Raw genomic sequence first — 18,653 nt, 5'->3', positions numbered from 1 at the left:
TGTGTGTGTGTGTGTGTGTGTGTGTGTGAGAGAGAGAGAGAGAGAGAGAGAGAGAGAGAGAGAGAGAGAGAGAGAGAGACAGGTAGCCCTACCTGACTTTGAACTTTTTAAGTAGCCCAGGCTGAGGCAATCTGCCTGTCTTTCCTTCCTGAGTACTGTGAGTACAGATGCGAGCCACCATGTCTGACTTAAATTCCTAAAAAATATTTAAAATTCTATTGTTATTATTATTAGTGTGTGTGTGTGTGTGAAAGAGTGAGTAACACAGAGACAGAGAATTGGAGACAAAGACAGAGGCACAGACGAACTAGACAAAGGGCAGAAAGGAATGTGCGTGCCACAGCAGGTGTGACAGTCAGAGGACAGCTTCTCTAGGTTTGTGTCTCTCCTTTCAGAAGGACTCTCTTCTTGTTTCTGATGCTTTTCTCACCCCAAGCTAGAAGGCCAGCAAGCTTCCAGATAATTCTCCTGTCTCTGCCTCCTATCTTACTGGAGACGTTTTGGGTTTAGAGCTGCACACCACCACATCTGGTTCTTTCTGGGTTTGGAGAATCAAATTCTAGTCACCAGGCTTGCATGACAAGTGCCTTTACCCACTGAACCATTTTTCTTTCTGTGCGCATGCACATGTGTGAGAATGTACATGCATGTAAGCATGTGTGGAAGTCAGAGGCCAACCTCAGGTGTCATTAGAAACATTGTTCGTCTCCTTTTGAGACAAGATGTCTCACTGGTCTAGAGCTTTCCAATTAGGCTAGTCTGGCTGACTATAAACCCAGGGTCCCTTCTGTACCTTCCTTCCTAGCACTGGGCTTCTACTTGCAGGTCACCATGTCTGGCTTTTTTTTTTTTTTTTACTTTTATTACATTTAGCAGGCAGTAGTGGCACATGCTTTTAATCCCAGCACTCAGGAGGCAGAGGCAGGTAGATCTCTGTGAGTTTGAGGCCAGCCTGGTCTACATAGTGAATTCCAGGACAGCCAGAGCTACTCAGAGAAACCCTGTCTCGAAAAAACAAAGAAATATTTCATTACATTGATTTACTCACTTACTTACTTATATAGTCATTGTGTGTGCACGTGTGTGTGCGTGTACATGTCCACATGTGGAGCTCAAAGGACAACTTAACTTGTTGGAGTTGGTTCTTTCCTTCTACCACATGGATCCTGGTATTGAATTCACGATGTCAAGCTTGCCATCAAGGTCCTTTACCCCTGAGCCTTCTCATCGACACCACACCCAGCTTTATCATGTGGCTTCTGACTGAGCTATCTTTTCAGCATTTATACTTCAAAATTTAAGCATAGATAGATAGATAGATAGATAGATAGATAGATAGATAGATAGATATAAAAAGTAAAAATTACACAGAGATAAGAAATGGAGGGTAGGCCAAGCAGTGGTGGTACACACCTTTAATCCCAAAACTCAAGAAGCAGAGGCAGGTGGATCTCTGTGAGTAGTGGATCTCGGTAAATTTGAGGCCAGCCTGGTCTACAGAGGGAGTTCTAGGACCGCCAGGGCTGTTAAACAGAGAAAGATTGTCTTAAAGAAGAAGAAGAAGAATTGGAGGGATGTGGGTGTAGTGTTACACACCTTTAATCCTAGCACTCAGGAAGCAGAGGCCAATGGACCTGTGAGTTGGAGGCCAGCTTGATCTACATGATGAGTTTTGAGACAGCCAGAGCTTTTTAATAGAAAGACCCTGTCTCCAAAAACAACAAAAAGAACTGGAGGGTGGGCCTAGATAACTGGCTCCGTGGCTGCCAGCGTATGCTATTCTTACTGAAACTGGGGTTCAGTTCCCAGCACCTATGCTAGGTGATTCATAATTGCCCATAACTGCAACTCCAGGGCACCGACACCTCTGGCTTCTGTGGGCACTATACTCACATACAGATGCCCACATGTACACAAAATTAAAGATAAAAATAAAGTCATTTAAAAAAAAAAGAATAGGCCAGGCATGGTGGCACACACCTTTAATCCCAGCACTTGGGAGGCAGAGGCAGGTGGATCTCTGTGAGTTCGAGGCCAGCCTGGTCTACAGATAGAATTCTGGGATAACCAGAGTTACTCAGAGAAACCCTGTCTCGAAAAAAAAAAAAAAAAAGAAGAATAGAGACAAGGACTTTTATTTTCCTCACTATTTTATTTTTTTTATAATAAACAAATATTTTAATTTGCTTTTAACTTATTTTATTTTATTGTAATTTTATGTTCTGTCTGCATGTATATCTGTGTACCACATGTGTGCCTGATGCCCTGCTTTTAACTTTTCACTTTTTAAGAAAGTCTGTCAGGCTGGAGAGGTGGCCCAGTAAGAGCACCCACGTGGAGACTCACAAGGGTCTGTAACTCGAGCTCCAGGGAATCCGATGCCCTCTTTTGGCATCCTCAGGCACTTCATGCATGTCGTGCACAGATAAGCAGGCAAAAACCCCACATACATAATGATAAAAAGTTTGTCTTCCTGGGGTCTCCCTTAGTTAATCGTGCTCGTGTCTAAACTACAACATCAGCACTAGCAGGTTGTAAACCATAATTCTTTAAGCAGTTGTTAAATTTCCTCTGTGGCTAGAAAACCCTCCTGGCCCCACAGAACTATCAAAGAAGGTCAAGAAGGGGCTTTGAATTTTTATTTACCTGTTGTATGGGGTATATGTATGTGTGTGTGATGTATGTGTATCTGATGTGTGTGCACATACATATATGTTCTTGTATGTGTCTTTGAGCATATGTAGGAGTTAGAGGACAGCCTTGGGCACTTGTCCTGGTCTTCCATTTTGCCTGAAACAGACTCTTGTGAGCAGCTGTATACAGAGGCTAGCTGGCCCCTGTGGCTCTGGGCTCCTGCCTCCATTTCCCACCTCACTGTGGAAGCACTGGAAATACAAGTGTGTCCTGTCATGCTCTGCTGTTTCCATGGGTTCCGGAGACCTGAGCTAAGCTCCGCACTTGGGCAGCAAAGGCTTTACCCATCGAGTTGATCCCGCCCCTCAGCAAGACTCGGATTTATTGGTGCCGATGATATGCTAGGTTTTTTGCGTATCTTTCCTCATTGAAGTATTTTCATGACTTCATGAGCTCGGCTCCACTTTGCTCACCTTACAGATGAAGAACACGAGGCTAAGGGGGACCACCTGTCTAAGACCACCACGCGAGTAAGTGGGAGAGTGGGGACAGTGTGCCTCCTTTTTACTGTCCCATGTGTCACTGGCAGCTATTTCCAACCCCCAAAGCCAACCTAATGAACTAGGTGACTGTGGCGACACACATCTGTGATCCCCATATGAGGAAGTAGAGGCAGAAGTATCAGAGATCAAAACTTGCCTGGGATACATGAGGCCTTGTCTCAAAAACAAAGCACAAATAAACAAAAATTCAACCTTACCGGCTAGTTTTAGTTATTATTTTCAGGCACCTGCCTTTTCATTTGTTTTCTCCAATGAGATAAAATGACTTAAGATGAAGATAATATGGCCCCACCACAACTTGATCTATTTTAGATTATTCAACCAGCATATCAAGTTGCTCATCTATTCAGCAAAATTATATACCGAGGGAAAAAATATCAAAAATAGGAAAAATGGTTTCTTGAGTACATGATATGTGCCCTGTGTATCTGGTAGGGCAATAATCCTACTAAGAAAAACGTGCTGGGGAAAGATTGGTTTGGGCAAGAAGAAAGAAGTTTATTAGAGACAGGCATTGGGGTTTAAACATGCAGTCCCAGAACTCAGGAGACTGAAGCATCCAGGTTGCCACAAATTTGGGGCCAGTGTGGGTTACAATAGTAAGTTCCAGAATAGCCCCATTTACATAGTAAGTTCCAAACTAACCTGAGCTACAGAGTAAGAACTCAGTCTCAAAACTCCAACAAACAAAACAAAACAACCCTCCCCTCAAAAAAACCCTACCAATTAAGCAAACAATAACCCAGTATGTTTTAGGAGAAAGGTGGGCTTAGTTTTGATAACCCTGAATTTGTGAAGCACAAGGAGCTGCTGTTTGAACGTAGCTGGTCAAAATATTTAATTTTCTTTCTCCTCTATTTATTTTAACAGATTATAATACAACCTAGGCTGGACTTGAATCCCTTAGGTAGCCTAGTCTGAACCTGAACTCTCTTAAGAGAGATTTCTGAACTTGGGGGTGACATGACCAGAAATGCAGAATGGTGAGTGGATTTGGGGTGAGGGCAACAGCAAGAACAGCTGGGAACTCAGGAGTCACATGGGTATAACAGATTAGTAGCTTAGCCTAGAGTGCTGAGGACATCGTGGTCAGATGGAATTCAGGAATCTCTTGGGAGGGAGGACATAGAAAACCAGGTCACATTTTGAAAGTGAGAAGAAAAGAGGGACAGATCCAAAGGTGGCTTCTAGGCTTCCACTCTGGACACTGCCCTTCAGGGAGTGTCACTCACTGAGACAAAAAGGAAGTGTGTGGTGAGGACGTGCTGATGTTGGCATAGAGTGTTCAAGGTTGCGTATCCACAAGACACATGAGGCTAATGCCTAGGAGAAAAAGGCCCATGTGGCTTCCATGTGAAAGAAAGGGCACACAGGCATTTCCTAACCTGGAGGTGGTCACTGTCTAGCTCTCTTTTCTCTGGCTCTTGATGTTGGAGAGTGCCAGGCTATAGGCACTAACTCAGGTTTTGGCTAAAAGACAAGACTACCACTAGGTGGCACTAGTAGATTGAGACTATAGAAGGTCATATTAGCCAACAAGCTGGTCTGGCTGGACCAAAGGATTCTTGGGACTTGGAAACAGGCCTAAGTGACATGGCATCTAAATGCTTATATTGTTATGATGGCAATGGACTCTAAGGCAAGGCCCTGGGAACCTTGGTGTACACCCATGGGATAAGGTTTAAGTTTCCAGGAGCTCAGGTAACCAGGGTCTAGGCTGAATTTCTAGACAAGTGTTGTACCACTGAGTTATACTCCCAACCCCTCTCGGTTGAATTGCCATGCACACCAGGACACAGCCTATACTGAACTCCCCTAAGGCATTCTTGAGGTTTGGGAACTCCATTTCCTGTCATTATTTCATCCCGGGGTTGTTTCTTTCATCTCTTCATTCAACAATTATTTATTGAGTACCCAACACTTTGCTGAACGCTAAAGAAAGGATAATGAATAAAAAAAAAAAGCCATGATTCCTGCCCTTAGAGGACTTACAGGCATGCAGAAATCACCTCACTGCCCACACAAATAACCGTAGGCTTTTATAAAGCAATGACTTTAACAAGGAATCTGGAAACAACAGATCAGAGGATCCAATCTGTTATTTAGGACAGATAGGCATTCTTTGTTGAAAGAGAAAACTAAGGCCCAGTACAGGGTAGGCACACCTACTATAATATAGTGAATCAGGACTGCACTATTCAAATCTCTGAATAGAAAACCTGGGTTGACCAGATGGCTGGTTCCACCAGCACATTCTTACTTCTACCACCAAAACTAATCCCCCAAGAAAATTAGTTTTAATGTGCATGTTTGATATTGGAGGACCTAAAGTCAGCACACCCCATCACAGGTAAAAAGTGTGATCTAGTCAGGTTGGTGGAACCTGCTGGTCAGAACCATATGACCAAAAAATGGGAGAGAACTGCCAGCTGCTGGGCCAGGAGCGACAGCAGAAGAGTCAGACTCCAAAGAGCTGGGTCAGAGAAGCAGCATCTTCCAGTACAGAAAGGGATGAAGCTCAAGAGCAGGCACCCGGAGGGAGACAGAGAGGGAGGCAGAAGGATGCTCTAATGCCAGGAAGTGACGTTGAGGGAAAGAGGTCAGAGGGGTGCAGGATAAAGAATGGAGGGGAGGACAGAGCTGAGCCACATGGATAGGAGAGACAACACTGGGGAAGGAACAGTGAGAGCTCTTGGCCCTCAGCTCTCTCTCAAACCCTGCTTCCTCCCTCCACCCCCATCGCCTTCAGTTTCTGCAGAGGGTTGAGAACACAGTAAAATTTGGAGACTGCTTTGCAGGGAACAAATCCTTGCTGCTGACCAGAAGCTCCTACTAACCCGGCTAACATCCAGGCCAGACCCACATCTCTGGAAAGGGTAGAGTGAGCCACAAAACAGCTAAGGCGCTGTAGTCCCCAAGGGCTTTGAGAGGTCATGCAGTCCATCCCCCTGTCTCCCAATACCCAGAATTCTCAGACAGAAGGAAATCACATTTTCTTTACTCATCTCTGGACATGAAGAGATAGAGTCTCAGCTCTTCTCCAGACTCTCTGTTTCCTCATAATCCCTGGCTGTGGTGAAGTTCGCCCAAAGATCTAGACCCCATCCATCCCTCCTGTTCAACCTCTGACTTGGTTTCTTCTATCCTGGCTTCTGTGATTAAAGAGAAGCCTTTACTAAGTGATCACAGACGTTCTTTAGGCTCTCCCCTCCAGCATTCCTTCCTTCTCAATAGATTCTTTCTAGCAGGCAATCATAATCCCTCCTACTGCGGTCCTTGCATCCCTCTCCCGTGTCGCATCCTACGCCTCTAAGGCAAAAAACACCCTTTTCCCCACCACACAGTTAACAGAGCTGAGGGAGAAGGGAAGAGGTCCAGGATGAAAGGATGAATGAAGGAGATGGGAGACTGAAAGTGGATGCCCAGAATAGAAGAAGGAGGACCGAGGACCCCCAACATCACCACCAAGGCGGGGTAGGGATAGGGCCAGAGGGCCTCACCGGTATCCGGGTCTCCCAGGAAGGCGTCCTCGTCCTTGCGGCCCCTCAGTGGGGCCGCAGGCGCTGGCTCGTCCTCGGGCAGCCGCGGGAAGCTGGTGATGCTCATGTAGTCCACCGGTGAGTAGGCGCCTAGGGCACTCTCCTGGCTAGCCTCGTTCTCTGCCGCCATCCTCGCCCTAACCCCCAGCAGCGCAGCGCCTGCCGGAAGTGGCAGTGGAAGGGGGGGTGTGCGAGGGCGGAGGGCGGGGTCTGAGCTCCTGGACAGCCGGGAGGGGGCGCCCCCACCCTCAGCAGTGTCCTGGTCTGACTCGCCCCCGCCTGCTTAAAGTCTCCTGCTAGCAGGCTGCGCGCTGGTGCAGGAGGATGGGAGCCCGGAGGGCAGTGGAAGGTTGCCGGGAAGAGGATGCTACTCTGGGCTCCCCAAGCAATCCCTGGTCTTTCCTTCTTCCAGTCTGAGTCCCGCTCAGATCCCATACGCTCCTAGGACCACAGACTGACTTCTGATCGCAAACTCCACATTGACTCCAGATCTTTTTTTTTCTGATCCACTCTCTTTCTTGGACCCAGACCTCTCTGTGGGCACCAAGATTCTCTTCCTCTGATCTCAGGCTAGCGCTCCCACCCAGCTCAGACTACTCACCCCAGATTTACGACTTTGACTTCACCTTACCTCCTAGAGTCCTTTCAAAGCGCCAACCCCTGCTCCATCCCGACTGCTTTTTCATCTGCAGACCTCTCTTGAGCCCCTCTTTCAACCTCACATCCTTTTCTGCATCCTGACATTTCCCACATTTCTCTTTTAAACCCAAACTCCTGGAACCACCCTGATGTGTCAGCATGGAAGACAGTCCCTTACCCCAACTTTAGGATCTTTAGAAGCAAACCCTCGGGTTCCACTCCAGGAAACGAATTCAGTAGACCAGAACACGATCTTTGGAACCTTAACGGTCTTCTTCGTTTTAAGAGCTCTTGATGTGGTTCTGGAACTAAGGTAATAGAAGTCCTGACGGTGTGGCAGAGCAGAACGGTGGATGGGAAGGATAAAGGTGTACGATCAGGGTTTAGGAAGTAGCTCTCTGGTAGAATGCTCGCCCGTGTGAAGGTTTGACCTCCAGCATCAGGAGGAAAAAAAGAAAGGGAAGAGAAGAAAGAAAAAAGAAAGGGAATGTTAAGAATGAGAACACATACCTGCACTCAAGGTGCCTGCCAAGCCCATCTTGCAACGGCTACCCTAGCTTCAAGAATGAACGCTACGAGTCCAAACGTCTGCTGTTCAGCCCACAGGCAGAGAGATAGGGCTCGTGAAGCCGTGGATACACAATAATCCTTTCTTTCCCAATCCCTAGCTCCAGGCTCAATGTGACTTGAACTGTTATAGTATTTACTACGGACACCAGGAGCCGCAGTGCCACTTGTAGACAGCAGGAGGCAGCAGTAGATAGCGAACGGCTGCAGGAGAAAGGCTTAGGAAGGAGTGCAGGTTAGAGCTGAGCCCTGGAGGTGAGAGTAAGAGATGATGATGATGCTCTTCAGGCTTATAGGCAAAATTATATGTGCCATCTTCCCTACGGGGAGGTTCTTATCTTATTAGTGAGATCTGTAGGGAGCATAGTTTCCGTGATCTACTCCCATGAGTGAGTTTGTCCCCACTAAGTGTTGTCTGCTCCTTCAGTGAGGAATGAGCCCTCTCATCAAGGTTAGTGAAGTCTGTGTCTCCTAGAGGGAAATCTGTGTTTCCAATCACATTAATGCCATCCATGTCCTGTAATCAGGGGCAGATCTCTTCCATGGGATTTGAGACCGCCAGAAAAAAAACTATGCCTCCTAACACAGTTTGTGCAATTTCAATTAAGTATGTATCTATTCAGAGGAGCTGATGTCTTTTTGATGAAGCTATCTGCTTCCTCTTTGAGATCTATGTCTATTCTACAAGGTCTGTATGAACTTAGTGGGCCCCAAGATTCTCCCCTCAGGATCGGGTAGACGCTCGATCATAACTGAGCATGAGGAGATCTTTTTCTGACTTAGGGTGTGTTACACTTATGATCAGTTGGACAAAGATCGAGGTAGCAGGTGGGTAGGTGGGTCACAAGCTCCAAATATGGATCAAAAGGCAGGAGCTGCCTCAGATTCACTGGTGTAGTGAGATATTTAAAGATCCTGATCTTGACAGCAAGTCTGTGTGAACTGTTAGATGAGGTGGCCCCTTCTTGGTGATAACTTTAGGTAGGAGATAGAGGGTGTCCTACTGGGTTAAGAGGATAGAGGGAAGCCAGAGATAAGTAAACTCAATTTGTGGCAGATGAGAGTATACTTAGGTGACTTAAAGAATGCAAATGATTCCTCTTTATATTTTTATTATTTTATTTTGCATTTGGCGTTTTCAAGATCTAGCTTCTGTTTGCTTTGTGAAATTCCCTTCCCCAGTTTTCTTTTCCCTTCTTCCTCCCTTCCTCCTTTTCTTGCTTTCTTTCTCTCTTTCTTTCTTTGTTCCTCCCTCCCTCTCTTTCTCCTTCCCCCACTCTTTCTTTGTTCCTCCCTCCCTCTCTTTCTCCTTCCCCCACTCTTTCTTTTTTCCTTCCTTCCTTCCTTCCTTCCTTCCTTCCTTCCTTCCTTCCTTTCTTTCGTTTTGTGGTTTTTCTACAGGGTTTCTCTGTGTAGCCCTGGCTGCCCTGGAACTCTGTAGATCAGGCTGACCTCCAACTCAGAGATCCCTCCTGCCTCTGCCTCATACGTGCAAAAACATGCGTGGCTCCTTTCCTTTCCTGAATTTACCTTTTGTGCAAAGACAACTTGTACTTTTTGGCAAAGATCTGAAGGATCCTCCTTGTCTTCTTTAGAGTCTTGTGCTTTAGATCAGGGTGGAGGATTTATGGAGACAAAAAAAAATGACAACATGTCCTCAGAGGCGGGAGAGAATCAGAATGACCCAAGTTGGCAGGAAGGGCCATATCCGGGAACTATGCCCTCACGATCGTGGAGGAATTTTTCCATGAGAACGGAATAGAGGTGTTGCTCGGCAGCAGACTTGGAAGAGTGTTACCCAGAAGGAACTGTGCTCCACCTGGTTATCCAACTCGGTGGAGTGACAGAATTGTGCAATCAGACCACGGTTGAGTGCACAACGGATGACCCAACGCCTCTCATTAGCCAGCCGTTTCCGTCTCAAGCTGCGCGGTGTCCTAACCCAACCCCCACCTGTCACTCCAAGACCCTATGTTGGTCACTCCACAGCCCTGCCTCCTCTCCTGTCACTTCCAGCCGGGCTACACCCCATCACTCCACGACCCGCCTCCTCGCCTGTCACTTCTGGCCCCGCCCCTCCTCTGTCATTCTAAAGCTCCACCCCTCTCCTGTCATTCCCAGACCATTCCTTCGACTTTCACCCTATGGTCACACCCCTTCCGGCAAGTCAGCTCCGCCTCTACCCCGACTTTTCCCGAGCGGTTTCTGTTGACCCCGCCCCTTTTCACGCACGGCCCTACCCACTATTGGATGCTTAAAGAGCGGCCTCCAGCCTCAGGCTCCGCCCCCGCCCGAGGCCCCGCCTCCAGGGTCGACCTGTTTTTCCCCGCCCCGGCACCCGCAGCGACCGCAACGGTGGCCAAGGTGCGCCGAGCTTGGCGCGATGGGGCTGCCCGAGGAGCGGCGCAAGAGCGGTAGCGGGATCCGGGCTCGGGAGGAGACCGGCGCTGAAGGCCGGGTGCGGGGTTGGTCCCCGCCGCCGGAGGTCAGACGTTCGGCGCACGTCTCCTCTCTGCAGCGCTACCGCGAGCTGCACCGGCGTTCCGTGGAGGAGCCGCGGGGTGAGGTTGGGCCCGGGCGACTCTTGGGGGCTTCAGTGAGCAGAGCAGCGGGGCTCCGAGGGGCACTTACCCCGCGCTCCCGTACGGAGCAGACGGAGGCTTACTGAGAGAGAGAGATGGAAAAGGGATTCGAAGAGATGGTGTTCCAGGAGAAGAAGAAGAGGGTCTGGGAAGTGAGGGTTCCTAGAAGTTGGGGGACTCTCTGGCAGTTTTGTGAGAAGGGTGTTTTCACAAGGAGATGCGGGTTCTGCGAGGAGAAGCGGGGTTCGGTGAGGAAAGGACCCTTTGGGGAGACTAAGGGGTTTCCGTCAGGAGAAAGTTCCATTTGAGAGTCCCTGAGGTAAAAGAAGGACTCCAAGGAGCAAGGGTGCGTGCGCCTTGAAGGAAGGAGAGCCCAGAAGAGAGAGAACCTTTGCCTCCAATTCAACAGTTGCCTCCCTCAGATTTTTAGCGCGCTCATCTCATTTTGCTCAGCGGCAGTGCCAAGTCTGGCTCTCTTCTTGGGGTCCTATATCTATTTAACATAGTAGCAATCCCAAAATACGATTGAAAAAGCTGTAAATATGTCGTGTTTTTTTTTTTCTTTTAAGAAATAAGTTTGGACCTAAGTTGTACTAACACCGATTCTAAGAGATAATTCTGTGACTTTAAAAACGTGTCAGGCCAGGGGGCGAAAACACGTCCTGATCAGGCCTGGTGGCACACACCTTTAATCTCAAGAACTGAAGAGGAAGAGACAGGTCTTCGTAAATTCAAGGCTAGCCTGTGTGTATAGGTAGTTCCAGAACAACCAGGGCTACATAGTGAGACCCTGCCAAAAAAAGACAACTTTAAAGCCCCCACTACCACTTGCCGGTTGAGGGGCAGCATGAAAAACAAATCACACTCAGGAAAGTGCATAAAAAGCCATTCTTGCAGTCTTAGGCAGATTTAAAAACCTATCTTAAATTTCCTTATCTCCAAGATAGGGATAATACTAGCTTCATAGATTATGAGAACTAAAGTGGGTAATAAGGGATCCATTATCGAACGTTTGATGCCCAGCCGCCATTAAATAAGTCATGATTTGTTTGACAACAACAATGTGGAGGAGGCAGATACTAAGCAATGCAAAATCGTATTAAATCAAGTGTGAAGTTGTTCATTGCTACAAGTAGTGTCCAACTTTGAGTCCTTGCGTGTCTTTTCCCTTCTCTTTCTGTATTTTCTTCCATCATGAGTTACATCTGTTTACCTGGGGTAAGCCAAGTACTACCTTAGTAATTCCTAGTCTATGTACCTAGCCTCATACCTTGTATTTCACTTATATTCAGGCTCCAAATTTCATAGCACTATAGACCATTTGTTTTTCACACACCCTGAAGATTTACACTGAACCGAACGAGACTGAGAGTGATGTTTCCCAGCTTTCCCGAGCCTGCTTTCTTCTCCATTATCTTTTTCTTTCTTTCTCTTTTGCCTTAATTTTCTGTTTTCAGTTGGGGTAGTTGTCAGTGGCACGGCCCCAAACTATAAACCTCTTGTATCATCGTTTTCTCTGATATCTCTTTTATACCTTATGAATTTATAGAACTCCTATTGTTTACTAAGTAGTTTTTCAGTTTGATTTGGCCTAAGAACGACTCACATTTTACAGAGGAAGAAATAGGAACCTAGAGAAACAAATTCCCTTACACAAGGTCATAAACCAAGTTTATGACTGTTGGGGTGTAAACCCACATGATATGAAACTTTTCCAGACAATTCTTATAGTGTTGTTACTGTATAAAAGTATCGGATTCTCTAGACAGATCTCATGTAGTGAAAGCATAGAATTAAATAAAAAAATCTTTGCTAGTTTTATAGGTATACTATAGCACCTTGAGTTGATTTTATTTTTATTTCCTTAATAGACTGAAGGGTGGTATAACATGTGGTTTAGCTTTCGATTTTATTGTCTTGTTCCAATATACCAAATTATTGCTGATAAGTTTCTTTATTTTCGGTCTGAAATAGTTTCTCAAAACATAAACCCTTGGTTTTCTCTCATACCAAAATAGTCACTTTCTCTTGGCGCAGGAGTAAAGTATATGCCTGTCTTTGGAAAGTTAGCAAACATGTCTTCTCAAGGAAATCCAAATCTTGATTTAGTAACCTGTGGAAGTCTTGGCAAACTATTTAATGTCTCCAAGCCTTGATTTTCAAATCTATAAGAAGAAACAAAATAATGCATACCTCTTAGGGATGTAGTAAGGACTAAATAATAATACATATAAATAGCTTCAAGTAACACCTGGCACACAGGAGCACTTGTGCAAATAGCAATAAATAATTGCTAAGTGAGAAAGAACAAACTAAGAGATGATCGTGGAAGACTAGATGGGCAAAGAATTTCTTAATTATTGATTGCCTCCTGGGTACTGGTCATTATGCTACATACTGCACGGATATGATACTTTCAAGTTGTGTGTGTGTGTGTGTGTGTGTGTGTGTGTGTGTGTGTGTGTGTAGTGGAGATAAGGCTGGGTTTAAATTCTCTGTGTTAAGGCTAGTCTTGAATTCCTGATAATTCTGCCTCCACCCAAGTGCCTGGATCATAATAATGTGTGCTACTACACTCATATAGACAGCTTTGGGTATAGAAGGAACAATCTGAATTGAGATTCAGGAATAAACTGTAGGCAGGAGAATAGCAGGCAATTAGATAAGGCAGATACTGAGTCCTGGGACAGGATGATTGTCGTTTGGTCCTGTGCACATGCTAGTAGCCCATCTGATGGTAAATGTGGTTGAGATACCTAGTGATATGTGGGCATCTCTTTTTGTTGCAGAGTTTTGGGGAAACATTGCCAAGGAATTTTATTGGAAAACCCCATGCCCTGGCCCATTCCTCCAGTACAACTTCGATGTGACCAAAGGGAAAATATTCACCGAGTGGATGAAAGGAGCAACTACCAACATCTGCTACAATGTGCTGGATCGAAATGTCCACGAGAAAAAACTTGGCGATAAAGTTGCTTTTTACTGGTAAAAATATTTATAGTCTGTGACAGATAAAAATCTCATGCTTATATAGTGTTTCATAATTCACAGCACACTTTATTTTTAAATTGAAATTTTTTAAATTAATTAGTTAATCAATGTGGGTGGCATGTTAAGGTCGGAGGACAACTTCAGGAGTTGGTTCTCTCATCCACACTGTGGGTCCTAGGGATTGAACTCAGATCATCAGGCTTTGGGGACAAATGCCCTTTACATGTTGATCTATCTTGCTACCCCCAACTCCTACCTCCAAATTTTTTTAAGACAGAGTCCAACTGAGAAATTCTGGTTGGTCTGGTATTTGCTATGTAGTGAAAACTGGTTTTGAACTTGTAACAACCCTCCTGCCTCAGCCTGTTAGCCGATGGAATTACAGTTGTTTGCCATCCACACTGGACTGTCATGAAGTACTGTAAATTCTATCAACTTACTTGATCCTTACATCACCCAAGAAAAGTAAGCAAAAATCAGTGATTTGATATTTCAGTAAGGAATAATGCATCAAGAAAATTAGTTTCTTTAGATCACACACCCTCTAGTAACAGAGTCACCATAAAATCAAGTGGCCCTCCTGTTCTTGGTTTATGGTTGGAGGTGAGGAGAGTGGAGACCAGGCTGGCCTCGAATTCAGAGATCTACCTGCCTCTGCCTCCTGAGTGAAGGAATTAAAGGTGTGTGCCACTACCACCCGGGAACCTGACTAGATTTATTTTTAAATTAAATGTTTTGTTAATTTGTTGATCCTTTCTTACAATAATATTCAACTCCATCCTCCCTGTTTCCTCCCAGATCTACCTTCACACAACTACCCCCTCAAACTTGTTTGTGTTGGAGCCCCAGTGTATGTTAATACTCTTTCTAAGAAGCAGTGTTCAATGGAACACCAATTTGGGAAGCACTGCATTGTGTAATCTACAAAGTTACTTCCAATGCAAAATTCTATAACTTTGTGGTAAGACAGTATTATTTGGCTTTTACATGATCACTTGTTCAATAAGAATTTTTAAAGATACTGGGTACTGGAGAGAGATGGCATACTGCTCTTGTAGAAGACCCAAGTTTATTTCCCAGAACCCACACTGGGCAGTTTAAACCACCTATAATTCCGGCTCCAGGGAATCTGATGCCCTCTTGTAGATGCCACAGGCACCTGCACTCTCTGTCTTTCTCTGCCTCTGTCTCTATCTCTCTCTGTCTCTGTCTGTCTCTCTCTCTCACACTTAATAATAAAAAATTGTAAAAAAAAAATTGGATATTCAGCCTTGTATTAGGTGTTATTAAATAAGGTGATATAAACTGGACAATTAATTTTCAATTCTTTTATGCTTATAGTCAACTATGAATGGACTGCACTTGTTATAATAAGATAAAGTGCAAATATGCTAGATATAGAGCTGCTTCCCTTGTTGAGCCCATATTTATAAATATTTTTACACTGCTTTCTCTTCCTTCTCTTTCTTTTCTTCCTCTGCTGCTGCTTTTTGTGGTATTGGGGATTAAACTTTTGCACATTGCACATGCTAAGCAACTGCTCTACCACTGAGCTACACGCCCTGCCCCATTCTAGTCTTTTTTTAGAGGTCAGCTTTCCAGGAACAGATCTTCCTTCCTTCCTTCCTTCCTTCCTTCCTTCCTTCCTTCCTTCCTTCCTTCCTTTCTTTTGATTTATTTATTATGTGTACAGTGTTCTGTTTGTATGTATGCTTGCAGGCCAGAAGAGGGTACCAGATCTCATTACAGATGGCTAGGAGCCACCATGTGGTTGCTGGGAATTGAACTCAGGACTTCTGGAAGAGCAGTCAATGCTCTTAACCTCTGAGCCATCTCTCCAGCCCCCATTCTAGTTGCTTTAAAAGGAGAGATTGGCTTCCTTTTATCATAGATGAGAATTTAAATCTCAAACACTCTTCTAACTTCTCCCTTTCACTAAAGATAATTTTTGAATAATTAAATTCAAACCACAGTCTTTATAAGAGTAGTATAGTAAATGTATTAACATGGCTTTTTCTCTAGGATCTCACATATCTCAGGCTAGCCTCAGTAACTATGTAGCTGAGGATGGCCATGAAATTCTGATCCTCTGCCTCTACCTCCCTCTACCGACTGGATCGTAGACCTGTACTACCATGCCCAGTTTACGCTGAGGACTTGTATGCGTCAGGAAAAGTGTTCCACCGATGGAGCTATGTCCCAGCTTTTCATTTCCTGTACAGATTTTTTTGTTTTCTCTGGAGTCATCAGTGGCCTCCCATCTTTTCCTTGTACTATTTGCTTTAGTAATGTACTCAGAATGTCCCAAAATTTCTTACATGTATATTCTAGAACCTTCTTTCTCTCCCCCAAGTTTTCTATGTTAGGGTCCACCTTTATTTTATTTTTTTTTATTGATGCTTTAAACAACAAAATTTTTAGTGGTTTTTTTTTTTGGTAGTGCTAGTATTTGAGCCCGGGCTTGTGATATATATATGTATTGCAAAAGGGTCTTTACTATGTAGCCCAGGCTACTGTGGAATTCATTATGTGACCCAGTTTGGTCTCAAACTCATGGCAATCCTCCTGCCTCAGCCTGGATACTGAGATTACAGGCATGAGTCGTTATATCTGGCAAGCTTTCTTTTTGTATCGCTTTCTTCTCAGCTCAAATAGTGTCATTTAATGAATGCAGTACTATTAGCATACCACATTTGCAGTTCCCTTCTTGTCTTGGGATATATATATATATATATACACACACACAAGGAAAATAGCCCTCTCAAGAGCATGTTGCAGCTAAGAGCATGCTATAGTTAGCTAAAATAAAACTGCCACAAGGAAGAATTTGGCCTTTTACTTCAGCTTGGCACATAATAAATTTTTATGGAATGATATTATTTTTAGAATTGTATGTGACTGTTAGAGTCCACAAAGGTCAACTTTCTCTATAGATTAGCAGATCTAAGATCAGCTAGAAAGGGAAAGTGATTTCCCTCAGGGTTATATACCAATTTGAAGATAAAACAGATACTAATCTCCAGATAATTTTACTCCTAGTCAACTATTCTTTCCTTTAATAAGATACTGCCTCATTCAAGGAGTCTAAAACTAGGCTGTGACAGATGAAAAGAGAAATTGGCCATGTTAGTTAAATTAATTTATTTTCAAATTGAAATTTAAAAGACAGATAAGTTTGTTAAATCTAATACTATAGGGTTTTCATTCTATTTGGGGAGACCAAATAGTTATTTAAAATTGCTGTCACCAAAAAGCAAACAAAAAATTAAACAGCAGCAACTCAGGAGGTAGAGGCAAAAAGATCAGGAGTTCAAGGCCAGACATGGCTACATAGAGGGTTTGAAGACAGCCTGGGTTGCATGAGAACCTAGTTCCAAATACCCAGAGCAGAAATAAAATATCCTTAAAATAGCTTTTATATTATGGAGTTGCCAACTGAATAAGATTAATAGGATAACAAACTCGTGTCCAATATACTGGCATGGTGAAAGAGCTTACTAGATATTAATCACTATTACTATGTATTTGGATGGTAAAAACACCAAGTCTCACCAAGTGGTCAGCTCTGAAACTATATCCATAAAGCAATACTAAACAGACTCAGCAGGTTGTATTTATATATTTATCCACATATATAAAATAATAATAATTTTTAAAAAAAAAAGACTATGAATTTGAGAGAGAGTAAAGAGAGGATTTGGGAGGGGGTTGGATGGAGTATAAATATATAATTATACTTTAATTTTTTAAATTGCAAAAAATAAAAATAATTTGGATCAGAAACAAAGCAAAACTCATCAAGTCTCTTTAGACTAAAAGGTTTATGCAAGGAACAATTTATTTCTTCAACAAATACTTCTTGAGGACTTACTGTATACCATGCACTGTTCTGAGCAAAACACAAAATTCTTTTTTTATGCAATGTAAAGAGACAGACAGTAAACAAACAAAATAAGACAAGTGGGAGTTGAGGAGATAGCTCAGTTAGGGCTTCCCTTACAAGGACTTGAGTCCAGTCCTCAGAACATACACACAAACATGCAGACACATAAATGTACCAGGCAGTGACAGATGTTCTATAAAAATGCAGATCACTGGGAAAGGGATGACAGTGCAGAGTGGGGCTGGAAAGGAACGATCCTTGCATGGTGACATCATTTGGGCAGAGATTTGAAAGAAATGATGCAGTATGCCATGCAGATAATGTGAGTAGGGGAGAAACGTTCCAGATAGATGGAAGAGCAAGCAGGTGCTGATGCTTGGTGTGTTTGGTGACAGGTGAGATGAGGGATGGGGAAACACTGAGGCCCACAGACTGCTGGATCATTTAAAATAATGAAAGTCGATGTCGAGTGTGGCTTTTTGTGCATGGTGAAATGGGAATGCACTAGACAGTCGTGAGCAATGACTTGGATTGCACTTAGGACCTCGATTTTAAATTGAGAATAAAAAGTAGAAGCTGTGAGACCAGTTACAAGGTTGGAATCTAGGTGAGCCATGGTAACTTAGGAGTAGTGGCAGTGTGAAGGTGGTTAAAAGTGCTCAAAATCTGCATCTATTTTGAATCCAGAGTCCATGGAATTTGCCTCCCTGGGAGGTTCTAAAGCTCTAGCAGCCTGCTGACTGCAACACTTCTTTGATAGCAGATAAGGTTCAGGAATGGGAGATCACTACTCTCGAGATATGTCAAAAATATTCTTATAAAGAAAAATGATGTGGCCGCAGCTAGATTTAAGAACGTTAATCTAGAGCTGGGCGAGGTGGCACAAACCCTCACATCTGAGCGGTGGACGGAGCATCAAGAGCTTGAGGCCAGCCTCAGCTACACTTGCTGGCTTGAGAAGGCCCCGTTAAAAAGAGCTAATGCTTAATCTAGCCATCCTAGTTTTTATCTGGATTTCTTTTACTTCCCCTTAAATTATGGATATACTGATTACAACTTCAAAATTCCACATCTAGGGTCTTTGAACTCTAATTTCTTTGAGCGCTTTCCTTTAGGATCACTTTTACTGTCCATGGATTCTCCCTGCTCCCCACATTCTAACACTGTCCCTAAACATTAATGAGTTCAGACCAGATCCATTCCTTAAGTTATCATACTCAAGAAACATCCCTGTAGGATATGCTATATGGAAGGC

At 44.1% G+C, this 18,653-nt stretch overlaps 2 protein-coding genes across 2 annotated transcripts in view; one reads left to right on the top strand and one right to left on the bottom strand.

The window, feature by feature from the left end:
• Positions 1-7,699, bottom strand: part of Ggt7 (gamma-glutamyltransferase 7) — a 27,551-nt gene extending 19,852 nt beyond the window's left edge. The window contains exons 1-2 of the mRNA XM_050151267.1: positions 7,554-7,699; positions 6,698-6,895 (exon numbers count right to left, since the gene is read on the bottom strand). Of these exons, the coding sequence (XP_050007224.1) occupies positions 6,698-6,866 (169 nt within the window). The 5' untranslated portion in view covers positions 6,867-6,895; positions 7,554-7,699. The remainder of the gene's footprint in view (positions 1-6,697; positions 6,896-7,553) is intronic.
• Positions 7,700-10,264: 2,565 nt separating this feature from the next.
• The window catches only part of Acss2 (acyl-CoA synthetase short chain family member 2), a 35,675-nt gene continuing 27,286 nt past the window's right edge, over positions 10,265-18,653 (top strand). The window contains exons 1-2 of the mRNA XM_050150679.1: positions 10,265-10,503; positions 13,314-13,509. Coding sequence (XP_050006636.1) covers positions 10,326-10,503; positions 13,314-13,509 — 374 coding nt within the window. The 5' untranslated portion in view covers positions 10,265-10,325. The remainder of the gene's footprint in view (positions 10,504-13,313; positions 13,510-18,653) is intronic.

The sequence above is a fragment of the Alexandromys fortis genome, unplaced genomic scaffold, assembly GCF_014885135.2.
Source record: "Alexandromys fortis isolate MF-2015 unplaced genomic scaffold, M_Fortis_MF-2015_v1.1 scaffold_27, whole genome shotgun sequence".
Taxonomy (NCBI): domain Eukaryota; kingdom Metazoa; phylum Chordata; class Mammalia; order Rodentia; family Cricetidae; genus Alexandromys; species Alexandromys fortis.
Note: the sequence above shows the minus strand (reverse complement) of the source record. Positions and strands in the feature narration are given on the sequence as shown.